Source organism: Microcaecilia unicolor, chromosome 1 (assembly GCF_901765095.1).
Source record: "Microcaecilia unicolor chromosome 1, aMicUni1.1, whole genome shotgun sequence".
NCBI lineage: Eukaryota > Metazoa > Chordata > Amphibia > Gymnophiona > Siphonopidae > Microcaecilia > Microcaecilia unicolor.
Window position 1 is genome coordinate 630,146,223 of NC_044031.1, and position 14,130 is coordinate 630,160,352.

Sequence of the window (14,130 nt, forward strand, 5' to 3'; positions counted from 1 at the left end):
TTTATTTTTTATTGTTTTGTGATTTGTTTTTAAAGCGATTGGTTGTTATGTACAATGCGGTAAAGCATGTGAATAGACTTGATGGTGTGTGTCTTGTCCTGCTCCAGGAATGCGAGAGGAGCAGTGTCAGGTTCTGCAGGAGCAGCTGATTGATACCATCCTGTACATCTTGAAGGGCCACCCTGAACTCCACTATTACCAGGGCTATCATGATATTGCTGTCACCCTGCTGCTTGTAGTAGGGGAGCGCATGGGGATTGCCATGCTGGAGAAACTGTCTGCTCACCATCTCAGGTAAGGCAGGAGTCTGCATTTCCCTTCCCTATCTCCCCTCCCTCCAGAAGAAAATCATATCAGGTATTCTACTCCCCACTGTAGATTCATGTTCAGTAAATTTGGGTAAGGGGTCTGGACTCTAATCCCATATCTAGCCTGTGCACAAGGGGTGGTCTAAACCCATTCTTTCTCAGTTGTACACTTTTTTTCTCTCTCTCCAGGGATTTTATGGATCCAACTATGGACAGCACCAAACACATCCTGAACTATCTTATGCCCATCCTAAAGCGTGAGAGTCCACGTCTCCATGACTTCATGTGCAGGTAATGTGTCTGGGAGAAAAAATTTATCCTGATTTAGGAACCCGGGTGAGTGGAGGGTACATTCTACTTCTATTCCATCTCCCCCTCCCCAGATCAAAATCTTCTTTGGCAAGATCCAAATGTATTGAAACCATACTTGCTCAGAAAGTGTCAGGTGGATGGATCCTTTATAGTAGAGGGATTCAGTTTTGCTTTTGAGGAACTAGATGGAAGTTGTACTGTTTGAAAAGAGAGGTGGGCAACCTTTGCTCGGGAGGAACCAGAAGGAATTTTGCCTAGAAAGAGATGATGTGCCTTTTCTTGGAAAGGGTGTTTGTGTTCATCTTTTCTTGGAAGAACCCAAGAGGAAGTTAAGTGGAGCAGTGGAGGAGGCAGTCTTGTCTCACATTGAAGATGTTGGACAGGAAATTGGTGAGGGACATTCATGTATGAGAAGGCAGGACTTCCTGGCAGGTTGCACATATTGAGCTGCTGTAAGTGGGTGGAGAGGCATATCTGTTTTGGAGCAGAGCACTTGTTAATTCATGCTTTGTCATTTGTGTTCCCAGGGCTGAAGTTGGCACAGTTTTTGCACTGAGCTGGCTGATCACATGGTATGGCCACGTGCTGTCCAATTTCCAGCACATCCTGCGGCTCTATGACTTCTTCCTTGCATCCCATCCACTCATGGCTATCTACTTTGCTGCTGTGGTGCGTACAGTTTCCAGGGAGGGAGTCAGGCAGGGAGGTTTGTGTGTGTCCATGATGTTTACTGTATGTACTTAGAGATACAGTCCATATTCCCCTACAAAAATTTAATGGAATCGGAGAAAATAACAGCAGAAAGACTGTATGGCTTATCCAGATTCATCCATACAGGTACCTGCTAAGCTCTATAGTCTGTCCTCTCCCTTAGAGATCCTCTGTTTGTCCCAAGATTTCTTGAATTCAGATACAGTCCTCATTTTAATCACCTCCACTGGAAAGCTGTTCCACACATCACCATTCTGTTTATGTCCTTTTGGAAGTATGATCGCTTGAACAGAACAAATTATTCTAAGTGATATTGCCAACGCCCTCTACAGAAGTGTCACTTTTTCCTACCACTTTTATAGGCCAGGCACTTAGTAACATCTCTTGACTATTGTAGTGTTGTAATGCAGCTGCTGGAATTAATGGAACAAGCCACAAGGCAGGGTTATTCCAATTTTGTTGTCTTTGCATTGGTTCTGGTGAGTTTTTGGATAATCTTGAGATTCAGTCCCTGACTTTCAAGGCCCTGAGAGAGAGAGAGAGAGAGAACTTCTTGTGTTGAAGATGTGATTGAGTTAAGCTCAGGCCTAAGAGGGAAGCTGTCTTGTCTTAACTTTTCTTTGGTGTCACCAATCTGTGGAATGTTTTACATAAGGACATTTAAAAAACAACAACTTTATTTTACATGCTCATGTCTGCATCAGATGTGACAGTACAATGTTTCAAAGTTTTCAGTGGGAGTTACATTTTACCACCACCTTTCATGTTAATCTTTATTTCCTAGTTAGCACAACTACTACCGTGTTTCCCCGAAAATAAGACACTGTCTTATATTAATTTTTGCTCCCCAAGACCCGCTAGGTCTTATTTCAGGGGAGGCCTTATTTTTCGGGGAAACATCGGGTCGCTCCCCCCCCCTCGATCGCCGGCTCCCCCCGCCCTCAGTCGCTCCCGGAACTAACTTCTTATAGTTCAATAGTTTTTATTAAAGAAGTTGCAATTTAACATTGTAATTGAGTCTTATGTACAATCCTCTTTATCATATTTCTTGTTAACTTTAACCAATTCTAACACCAACAACAGTGCACTTTTATTATTATTATTCTCCCCTCTTTTCTTCCCCTCCCTCCCGTCCTCCCTTCCCAATCTACCCCCCCACCTAACCCCTCCCCCCTCCCTCTCCCTCTTCTCTCTCTAATATATTTAACACCTTTCAGTCATCTGGTTATTGATTATACATTTGTAACGTATTCAGTATTAAACTGCGGGCTCTACCCCCCATCGATTGAATATAAGGTTCCCAAATTGCCAAAACTCCTTTTTCTTTTTGGGGGTATCTCTCGCATCTCTGGCCTCCCACGTAGCGAGCCTCTGCAGCCCGCTACGCCAGTGCCAATACGAGGGAGCTTCTTCCATTATCCAATATTGCATTATACACATTTTCCCAATGATACTGACTTTATACATAAATTGGCGTTCTGCTTTTCTCAAGTTTGTCCTGCTTCCTTTATACCCCAGTATACACCTCTGGGGCGTTAGCATAACTGATTTATGTAAAATATATGTACAATATTGTTTTATTCTCATCCAGAATCTCTGTATAGAAACACAGTCCCATAGCATATGTAAAAGCGACGGATCCGTGTCTCCACATTTATAGCATTTACTCTCTGTTATACGTCCCGCATAATATGCTTGTTTAGGTGTGAAATACCCCCGCATGATTATACGATACTGAGTTTCCCTATGTCTTGCATAATATAGGTTATCTTTAATCTCTGTCATGTGTGTTAAGATGTCAGCTTCTGTGATTGTCTGTCCTAGATCATGCGTCCATTTTAGGGCCACTCCTGTGAGTGACTTAGGTACTTTCAGCTGCATTATGGCTATATGCATCCCCGATACCGTAACTCTTTCTATCCCTGGGGGTAGAAAAAAGTGCTCCAACAGAGGGTACAGCTCTCTAGTACACCCCTCTCTCATCAGTCTAGCCGTATACATTTTCATCTGCAGATATGAGTACCAATCTACGTTGTCCTCCCCAACTATCCGTCCCAATTCACCTTGTGTCAATATCCGCCCTGTATTGTGCAATACATCCGCCACTACCACCACCCCTTCTGTTGCCCATCTGTAGTGTCTAATCGATTGAATCCCCGATTGGAAGTCAGCATTCCCCATTATTGGTATCATGTCAGTACATCTAGGATTCTTCCCCAAAAGGCGAATTACATAGTCCCATGTCTTTCTCATTGGGGCTAATAAAAGATGCTGCCTCCACTCTGTAGGGATCTTATGTGCAGGAGCATGTAATAAGTAATAGGGGTGATATGGTTTAAATAAGCTTCTTTCCATCTCCCATGGGGTGTATTCTTCCGTTCCTATTATCCAATCTGCCATATGCCTTAATAAACATGCCCAATTATAATCTCGTATATTAGGTAGCCCCAATCCTCCTTTCTGCAATTTCCCACTCAGATTTTCAAATTTAATTTTTGGTTTCTTGCCCCCCCAGCAGAAGTAGGACAACATTCTCTTTAATTGTTTAACATCTTTCTGTTGTAGGTATAATGGTAGCTGTCGTAGTACATACAGCCATCGGGGAAATAGTACCATGCTATAAAGGCTAATTCTACCATTCAATGTCAACGGCAATGTATGCCAATGAACCAATGTCTGCTTCGTCTGCCTCAGAAGATTATCTATATTTGTCCTATAGAGTTTACCTGGATCCGCTGTCAGAATTATTCCTAGATACTTAAATTCACCTGTGACCCATCGTAAGGGAAACTCCCCCCTCCACCCCGCCAGCATTGTATCTTGTGTTGGCATACTTTCTGATTTCTGCATATTTAATTTAAAGCCCGAAAATGAGCCATATTCTTTGAATCGTTCTAGTAATACCGGTAATGCCACCTGTGGTTTAGTAAGGTGGACCAAGAGGTCATCAGCGAATGCCGAGATTTTAAATTCATGAGTTCCCATTCTCACCCCTGTGATCTCCTGGTCTTCTAGTATTGTCCGTATCAGCGGATCCAGGGTTAACGCGAACAACAAGGGGGATAAGGGGCAACCTTGTCGTGTGCCTCTACCAATCTCAAATGTTTCAGTATAGTCCCCATTGACATAAAGCCTGGCTAAGGGTTTTTTATATAAAGCGGCTATAACGTTTACAAATGACCCTGCAAACCCATATGCTTTCATTGTCCGAAACATAAATCCCCAGTCTACTCTATCGAACGCCTTTTCGGCGTCGAAGCTTATGAGTAAAGAATCTTCTTTCTTTCTTCTCACCCATTCTAATGAGGCTAATATCTGTCTAATATTTTTGACTATCTGTCTCCCTTTAATGAAGCCTCCTTGTGGTAAGGCTATGATGTCTGGTAATATCCTTGCTAGTCTATTAGCATAAATACCCGCCAATAGCTTGGTTTCATAATTAATCAAGGAAATTGGCCTATAGGATTCTGGCCTGTTCAGGTCCTTTCCTGGTTTAGGAAATACCACAATGTCTGCCACTCGGAGTGTCTCTGGTAGACTTTCCTGATCTACTGCCCGCTGGAAGGCCATCATTATTGGGTTCCCAATCTCTGCCTCTAACAGTTTATAGAATTCAGCTTGATACCCATCAGGTCCCGGAGCTTTTTGTAAAGGGCTACTTTTGATGGCCCTGGTTATTTCATCTAAGTCTATGGGTTTATTAATTATTTCCCTCTGAGCTTCTGTTATCTGTGGTATTACTATATTATCTAGATATAGCTCTGGCTCTAACTGATCTTCTGTATTTGCCTGGTAGAGCTGGGTATAGTATTCAAGGAATATTTGTCTAATTTTACTCTCTGAATGTGTTACCGTTCCTGAGGGGAGCTGTAAAGTAATCACCCTTTGTGGGCCAGTCTTTTTCCTGATCAGCCCTGCTAGCATTTTGCCTTGCTTATTACCAAATTTATAAAGTTGATATCTATAGTATATTGCTGATTTAATAGCTCTTTGATGGATTAAAGTATTTAAATTTATCTGTGTGGCTAGTAATTGCTCTCTTATTGTGGCTTGGGCTGTGTCTCCATATTGCCGTCGCAATTTAACTAATTGTTTCCCTAGCCTGAGTATTTCCTGTTCTCGTCTTTTTTTTCTTTCGGCTGCAATAAGCTATTATTTCTCCTCGGAGTACAGCTTTCGCTGCCTCCCAGTATAATATAGGTTCTGATGTATGCTTCTCATTATGAATTTTATATTCCATCCATTTCTCTCTTATATATCTCAAAAATTCCTCATCATAATAAAGCTCAATTGGAAATATCCATTTCCGTCTCTTATATTGCGTGTCTTGTCTATTGATGATAATATAGATTGGCGCATGATCAGATATTACAGTAGCATCTATGCCTGCCCCTTGCACATCTGGGAGAGCCCCCTCATTAATTAAAAGATAATCAATCCGGGATTGAGTATGATGCGCTCTTGAATAGTGTGTATAGTCTCTAAGATCTGGATTTAATATTCTCCACACATCTATAACTTCCAGTGCATCACACATCCAAGCAATGCCTTTCATATGATCCCCTTTTCCTCTCCCTTTGGTATAAGTCTTATCTATGGTTTCATCCGCCACAATGTTAAAGTCTCCTCCTATTACCGTCTGCACTTGCGGATCTTGTAATTTTATTGTTTGGATACGCTTAATTAAATTTTGAAAAAACTTTTTGCTGTACACATTCGGGGCATACACATTCACCAACAGCATTGGCCTTCCATCTATCTTTACCTTAGCTATGATAAATCGGCCTGGAACTAACTTCTTAAACGCTCCCTTTCACCGTTCATCTTCGCACTCGCAGCAGGGCAGGCCACTCCTTCCTTCCGTGTCCCGCCCTCGCCTGACGTAACGTAACGTCAGGCGAGGGCAGGACACGGAAGGAAGGAGTGGCCTACCTTGCTGCGAGTACGAAGATGAATGGTGAAAGGGAGCGTTTTAAGAGGTTAGTTCCAGGAGCGACTGAGGGCGGGGGGAGCCGGCGATCGAGGGGGAGGAGCCGGCGATCTCGGGTGGGGGGGGGGGGGCGACCCGATGTTTCCCCGAAAAATAAGGCCTCCCCTGCTAGGTCTTATTTTTGGGGAAGGCCTTATATTTTCAAATTGCAGCAAGACCTCTACTAGGTCTTATTTTCGGAGGATGTCCTATTTTCGGGGAAACATGGTATCTCACTGGATAATCAGTCATTTTACTTCAGTGTACCGCTGGGGATATGCCTAAAATTATTTAGCAAGAAAAGAAAAGTGCCCTTCTTTTAATAGTGCATGGCTGTATTAGAAGAAGGGCACTTTTCTTGCCTCGTGAATTTTGAGCTACAAACATTTCGAATTCCTAAAGAAGATTTATCAAAACCCTGCAGAGTAGAACTTGCGATGATTCTGCTGAGGAGAGCAGTTTAGAAAGTAAAAATTAAAAGTTGAGAATTTTTTTATTTTTTATTTTTTGTTATTTTTCTTTAAAGAATGTAATTGGGTCAATCCTCTCACATTGCACCATCATTTTCTCTGGTTGTTGTTTTTTTGTTTATAAATTTTACCAGAGAAGATCTGGTGGGAATTACATTTGATTTATGGGACAGTGGGCATGAGTTCAGCGAAGAGAAGTCTTGCTTCATCAGTTTACTTCATTTTTTTGAAGGTGTAAATATGTGGCTAAAGGTGAGCTGGTTGATGTAGTGTAACTGGATTTTCAGAAAGCTTTTGACAGAGATCCTCATGAGAGACACCTGAGAAAATTAAAGTCATGGGATAGGAGGCAATGTGCTGTGGATTAGGTATTTATTTATTTATTTATTTATTTCATTAATTTCATTTGTATCCCACATTATCCCACCTATTTGCAGACTCAATGTGGCTTACATAGTTTTGTTAACATAGTCATTGCAGGTTCAATGTGGCTTACATAATTTTGTTAACAAAGTCATTGCAGAGTGACAGATACATTTAATATTGTGCTGAGGTTAAGTAAGGGTAGAAGGAAGAAGGAAAGGGGTGATTAAGGTAGTTATAGTAGGTGAGCTATCTTGACTGAGTGGGTTGTTGGGTGGATTAGTGTGACTGTTAGTTCTCATTGTATGCCTTGTTGAAGAGATATGTCTTCAGAGATCTGCGAAAAATAGTTGTTTGGTTGATTGTTCTCAGGTCTGTAGGCAGTGCATTCCACAGTTTCGTGCCCAAGTACGAGAATGTGGTATTGTGCATCTGCTTGTACTTTAGTCCTTTACAACTGGGGAAGTGCAGGTCGAGGAATTTGCAGGATGCTCTTGTGGCGTTTCTTGGAGGTGTGTCTACGAGGTTTAGCATGTAGATTGGGGCTGTAGATTGGGGCGTCTGCGTGAATGATTTTGTGTACAATCGTGCAGATCTTGAACGTAATGCACTCCCTAAGTGGGAGCCAGTGGAGCTTCTCTCTTAAGGGTTTTGCATTTTCATATTTAGTTTTTCCAAATATGAGTCTGGCGGCAGTATTCTGGGCAGTTTGTAGTTTTTTGATAGTTTGTTCTTTGCATCCAGCATATAGTGCATTGCAGTAGTCCAGATGACTTATTACCATTGACTGTACCAGGGTGCGGAATACATACCTTGGGAAGAAAGGTTTTACTCTTTTAAGCTTCCACATGGAGTAGAACATCTTTTTTGTTGTGTTCTTCACGTGGTCATCGAGGGTGAGGTTTCGATCAATGGTGACTCCAAGAATTTTCAAGATTTTTGAGACAGGGAGAGAACAGTATGACGTGGTTATGGTGGAGAAGTGTTTTGTGTTATGTTTTGAGGTGAGTACAAGACATTGTGTTTTTTCTGCATTAAGTTTTAGTTGGAATGCATCTGCCCAGGTGTGCATTATTTGAAGTCTTCGGTTGATCTCGTTGGTGATTTCATTTAGATCATGTTTGAACGGGATGTAGATTGTGACGTCATCTGCATATATGTAGGGGTTGAGGTTTTGATTAGCTAGCAGTTTGGCTAAAGGTATCATCATCAGGTTGAATAAGGTTGGCGAGAGGCGGGATCCCTGGGGAACTCCACACTCCAGGTGTCCATGGGGGTGATCTTTCCGCGTTCGTTGTTACTTGGTATGATCTTGTGATCAGGAATCCTTTGAACCATTTGAGGACTGTACCTCCTATTCCGAAGTATTCTAGTATATGTAACAGTATTTCATGATTAACCATGTCAAAGGCACTGGACATGTCGAATTGTAGAAGAAGTGTGTTGTTACTAGTTGCGATTGTTTAAATGAGTTGGTTATTGGACAGAAAACAGAGGGTAGGGTTAATGGCCATTTTTCTCAATGGAGGAGGGTGAATAGTGGAGTGCCGCAGGGATCTGTACTGGGACCGGAGTTATTTAGCATTTATAAATGATCTAGAAAACGGAACGATGAGTGAGGTGAGATGACACAAAACTATTAAAAGTTGTCAAAATACATGCGATTGTGAAAAATTGCTGAAAGACATTAGGAAACTGGAAGACTGGGCATCCAAATGGCAGATGAAATTTAATGTGGACAAATGCAGTGATGCACATTGGGAAGAATAATCAGAATCATTACCTGATGCTAGGGTCCATATTAGGAGTTGGCACTCAAGAAAAAGATCTAGGTGTCATCGTAGAAAATATGTTGAAATCTTATGCCAATGGCGGCAACCAAAAAAAACAAACAGGGTGCTAGGATTTATTAGGAAAGAGATGCAAAATAAGACCAAAAATATTATTATGCCTCTGTATCAGTACATGGTGTGACCCCACCTTGAGTATTGCATTCAATTCTGGTTGCCAAATCTCAAAAAAGATAGTGGAATTAGAAAAGGTTGAAAGAAGAGAGTCCAGAATGATAAAGGGGATGAAACTCCTCCCATATAAGGAAAGGCTAAAGAAGTTAGGGCTCTTCAGCTTGGAAAAGAGACGGCTGAAGGGGGATATGATTGAGGTCTATAAAATCCTGAGTGGTGTAGAATGGAATCAATTTTTCACTCTTTCAAAAAAGTACAAAGACTGGGGGACACTCAGTGAAATTACATGGAAATACTTTTAAAACCAAATAGGAGGAAGTATGTTTTCACTCAAAGAATAGTTAATCTCTGGAACTCGCTGCCAGAGGATGTGGTAATAGCAGTTAACATATCTGGGTTTAAAAAAAGTTTTGAACAAGTTCCTGAAGGAAGAGTTCATAGTCTGTTATTGAGACTGACATGGGGGAAGCCACTCCTTGCCCTGGGATTGGTAGAATGGAATGTTGGTACTATTTGGGTTTCTGCCAGGTACTTGTGATCTGGCTTGGCCATTGTTGGAAACAGGATACTGGGCTAGATGGACCATTGGTCTGACCGTTCTTATGAATAGCTGTAACATTGCAAATAGTATACCTTGCCATAATTTGTATTGTTTGTGAATATTTTTACTGCTGTAATTGTCTATTGCTTATATTTGATCTATTCTTACTGTACACTGCCTTGAGTGAATTCCTTCAAAAAGGCGGTAAATAAATCCTAATAATATATGTAATGTGATGGTAATGTGATAAAATATTTTACAAAGAAATGTTTTAAGAAGTTTATTAAAATTTGATCTATCAGAACACAATCTCAAATAGCCAGGTAATTGATTCCAAAGAGTCGCTTCTGCAACAGATAAAGCTTTCTTACAAGTATCCACCAAAGTCAAAACATATAATTGCTTTGTAATTTCTGAACAGTGGGATCTCCTTGGTTGGTATAAGATCAAGGTATCCAAAAAGTATTTTGGAACTATTTCATAGACCCTTGACTGTAGAGGTTTCTCTTGAAGATATCCGCTTAGAATTTTGTTTGAAATAATGTAATGGTATAGTATAGTAATTATTTGCAAGAGCAAAGGTTTCTCTTGATGATATCTGCTTATGGTAATTATTTGAAAGAGCAAACTCTGACCTTCTTAGGATATTTGGGAGTGAATTTTAACACCATACTAGGGAAGATTTTCTTTCCACAACAGAAGATGGTCAAACTTAATTCACAACTTAAGATCTTTGATCTTTCTTCTCCTCAAGCACAGGATTTTATTCCCTAAACAAAAATGTATGAGGAAGCTCTCTCTCTCTCTCTCTCTCTCTCTCTATCTCTCTATCTCTCTATCTCTCTATCTCTCTATCTCTCTATCTATATATATATATATATATATATATATATATCAGTGGCGTTCCTAGATGGGTGCGGTCCGCTCCAGGTGCACGCCGCTGGGGGAGGGTGCCACGCGCACCTGTCCTTCGTTCGTTCCATGCTCCCTCTGCCCCGGAACAGGAAGTAACCTGTTCCGGGGCAGAGGGAGCATGGAACGAACGAAGGACAGGCACGCACGGCGTGCACCCGGGGGGGGGGGGGTGTCGTGCTGCACCCGGCGGGTGGGGCGCATCAGCGATCCGCACCGGGTGTCAGCCCCCCTAGGAACGCCACTGATATATATATATATATATCATTGTAAGACACATAACATGGTCATATCCATTGATACAGCATCAGACTGAAAACCCTTTCCACTTGAATGCATACATTCTAATAGTAGAAAGCTTAAAAGCAGCTATCAGGATATCTTGGATGGGCTGAGGGATGCTGAGAGTAGACTCTAGAAACTGCCGAGTTTCCAGGCTATGAGGGCTAGAGATAAGGTCTGGATGAAGAAGTCAGCCCTCCCGTTGAGAGATCAGTGCTGGGATCCGAAACATCCTGTGTGTGAGAGGGTGGAACTGTGAGGCTGAAGGAGAGGGAACCGGTTTCCCTAAGGCCAGTAGGGCACCAGGAAAATCATTCCACATTGCCTTTGTTAGAACTTAAGCAGGACTTTCAGTATGAGTGGAAATGGAGGGTAGCTATAAAAAAAAAAGCGACCAAGTCCACGGAATTGTTAGACACCAAACAAATAGGTGAGGCGAATACAAAGAGGATGTTCAATATTCAAGGACCTTTATTATAACAACATGGAATTGTTAGATCATCAGTTGCAAGATGTAAGGGAGAAGGAAGGATGGAGCAGTAAAGGGGAAGCTTTGTGTTCTCTGTGTTGGCAAAGAGATCAATTTGATGTGCCCCCACCACCAGTCTTGAAATATGGGCATCAGAATATGTAGGTTGAGGGACCATTGAGAAAACTGATTAGATTTAATTACTCACCTTTCCAAATCCATCCTCATTGAGATAAAAATTCAGGAGCAATTGTTTTAAGTCCGTGCTCCAGAGGCCCAGAGTCAGAGCATCAGTGGGATAAATGCCTTCCCTGATATCTGGCTGCTCCTTCAGGGGTGGAGCCGCCCCACAGTCTCTAAGCAGCTCTAGAAGTCTGTCTGTTTTTTCTTCTAGTTGGGAAGTAGAATCGGAGCCAGGCAGACTTCTATGGACTGTGGAGAGATTGTGATATGATATGAGCATACTTAATTTCTTTCAAAGCATATGGTATGATTGCAGGAGCTGTGTATCTCTACAGTGGGAGGGGTAGAATCATAAAGTGGATATTGGTGACTAAATAATGTTAGCAGTGGGGGTGGGGAAGACCTTCTTAGGGTTGAAAGCAACAGTATTGTGATATTACGTTCCAAGATTGCATCATATAACTGCCCATATGAAGTTAGCAAGGCAAGTTGCTGACTGCCCTGTTCATGATAGTGTTTAATCATGAAGAAATGGAATGTGCACAGTGCCAGATACAACTCTTTTGGGCAGACTGGATGGACCATATAGGTCTTTATCTGCCAACATTACTATATTACTTAGCTGCGAGCTCCTGCCTTTCATCCAATAGAGTTGCTGTTCTACTTGTAGTGTAACATACATGGTTCATAACACAAGATGGAGAAATGGTAGTTGTGGGGCCTCTCTGTGTGGAGGTTTTCTACTAGAGTTACTGTGATGGCTGATTATAGAGTCCCTCTTGGACTACGATTGTTTTGGCTTGAAAGCTGGTTAGCTAGATGGAAGAGACTCATTCAGGATAAGAAGTTGGTTGGGGAACTTTTCCTCTGAATAGATGTTTTGTGATGTCTCTACAGATTGTCCTGCACCGGGAGCAAGAAGTGCTGGATTGTGACTGCGACATGGCCAGTGTACATCATCTGCTGTCTCGGATTCCTCAGGACCTCCCCTATGAGACTCTGATCTCCCAGGCAGATGAGCTATTCCAGCACCACCCACCCTATGACTTGGCTAAGCAGGCGGCCCTGCAGTACCGCAAGAGGTACAAGGAGGGGTGCTATGGTACAGCTGAAGAACCTGAAGGGGGGAGGGGCAGAAGTTAGCAGGTAGTGTCATGGAGCCCTTTCTGCTGAGAATAGAAGGCAGGTTAAAAGATGACATCATGGGATGCAGTGAGAGCCATAGAGTACCTGCATGCTATTATGGAGATCTTACACAATGATGCAGAAAGCCATGTGTGACATCTGTACACTGAAGTTCAGCACTGGGCTTCCTAATGCACATGTTAGAAAAATAAAATACTGGCACCCAATGCAGTAACCAGTAATAAGCTGCAGGCAACAAAATGTGCTAACGGGAGAGCACACCAAACACATGTGCACGGGTCTGTGCTAGCAGATGCTATATCTTGTGTACACATCTGTACATTGCTAGAATGATATTCTGTACATACAGTTTTTGCAGTGCCAATGCTTATTCACAGAATAGCATTTCAGCACATGAACTCCGAGTGCTGATACCCCCAAATTGCTGGCATATTGCTAAGATTGTACCTGTAGCATTCTTAGAATAATGGCAGATACGCCTGGAGCACTTTAATATGTGAACTCATGGGTGTGGTAGTGCTTCACTCAAATGCATTAATAGGGCTGTACACTCAGGTTTTTCTTTTTTTTTTTTTTGGGGGGGGGGGGGCATATGAAGTAGTGACCAATTTTATTTTTCTTTCCCTTTCTGCCTGCAGCATCACCATTACAACATTTCAGGACTTTCAGCGAGCCACCCTAGATCAGCGTCCCGACAGCATTCTGCGCCAGCGGCTGCATAATGACTCTGAAGCTGCCAGCGTTCTTCCAGTAATGGGAAACAATGGACTGGTGAAGATGGCAGTCTGGGGACTTTCAGCCACACTTGGAGCTGCAGCTCTGGCTGTGGCACAGACAGCACTGGAATGGACCCCTGAGTTCTTGTTTCAGCTCTTCTAGTTGCAGTTCTGGTCCCCTCTCTAGTTGGGGGTGCTGGTTTTTTGGCAAGGAGCATCCTGTGTCTTTTAATTGGACTGAACTTCTTTTTGCTTAATTTCCAGTTGGGATAGGCCCCATGGCACTTTGGTAACCTATAGAGCAGGTGGGAGGTTTTGGGCTGGGCATTTCAGAACGTTGAGAACTAGACTCGTGGCTTACAACTGCCTAATTATCTGTCACTGTCCTCTGTGGATGTGTTGCAAGATCATCCTGTCTTGTACCAGTTCTGGTTTCCTCTGCTGAGAAGGAGGAGGGAGAGAGGCTTCTTATAGAAGCAGCTGACAGGCTGGAAATTGACAGACTCAGGAATGGATCCTTTAGTACTGCTACACCAGATATTTTTAAACCACAACAGAATAAAGTGAAGTAATTTATTAAAATTGGGAGTAGTCAGTGTGGTTCTTTTGACTATCAGTTGGTGGAATATTATTGGCACAAGTATACAATTTCTTGATACACTACATTGTGAAGATCAAGGCATCTATGAAGGTGTTTTTATAATGGAGTTTCCATATCATCAAGCTGATCAATCCATAGACTGGTGGGTTGTGTCCATCTACCAGCAGGTGGAGATAGAGAGCA

The 14,130-nt window shown here is 42.2% G+C and overlaps 1 protein-coding gene across 3 annotated transcripts in view; it reads left to right on the top strand.

Annotated features, from left to right (window-relative positions):
- LOC115481594 (TBC1 domain family member 20-like) overlaps window positions 1-13,910 on the top strand; it is a 47,112-nt gene extending 33,202 nt beyond the window's left edge. For all 3 annotated transcript variants that reach the window (XM_030220862.1, XM_030220870.1, XM_030220880.1), the window contains exons 4-8: window positions 108-294; window positions 498-599; window positions 1,148-1,289; window positions 12,382-12,566; window positions 13,269-13,910. In XM_030220862.1, the coding sequence (XP_030076722.1) occupies window positions 108-294; window positions 498-599; window positions 1,148-1,289; window positions 12,382-12,566; window positions 13,269-13,509 (857 nt within the window). In that variant the 3' untranslated portion in view covers window positions 13,510-13,910. The remainder of the gene's footprint in view (window positions 1-107; window positions 295-497; window positions 600-1,147; window positions 1,290-12,381; window positions 12,567-13,268) is intronic.
- The last annotated feature ends 220 nt before the right edge of the window (window positions 13,911-14,130 follow it).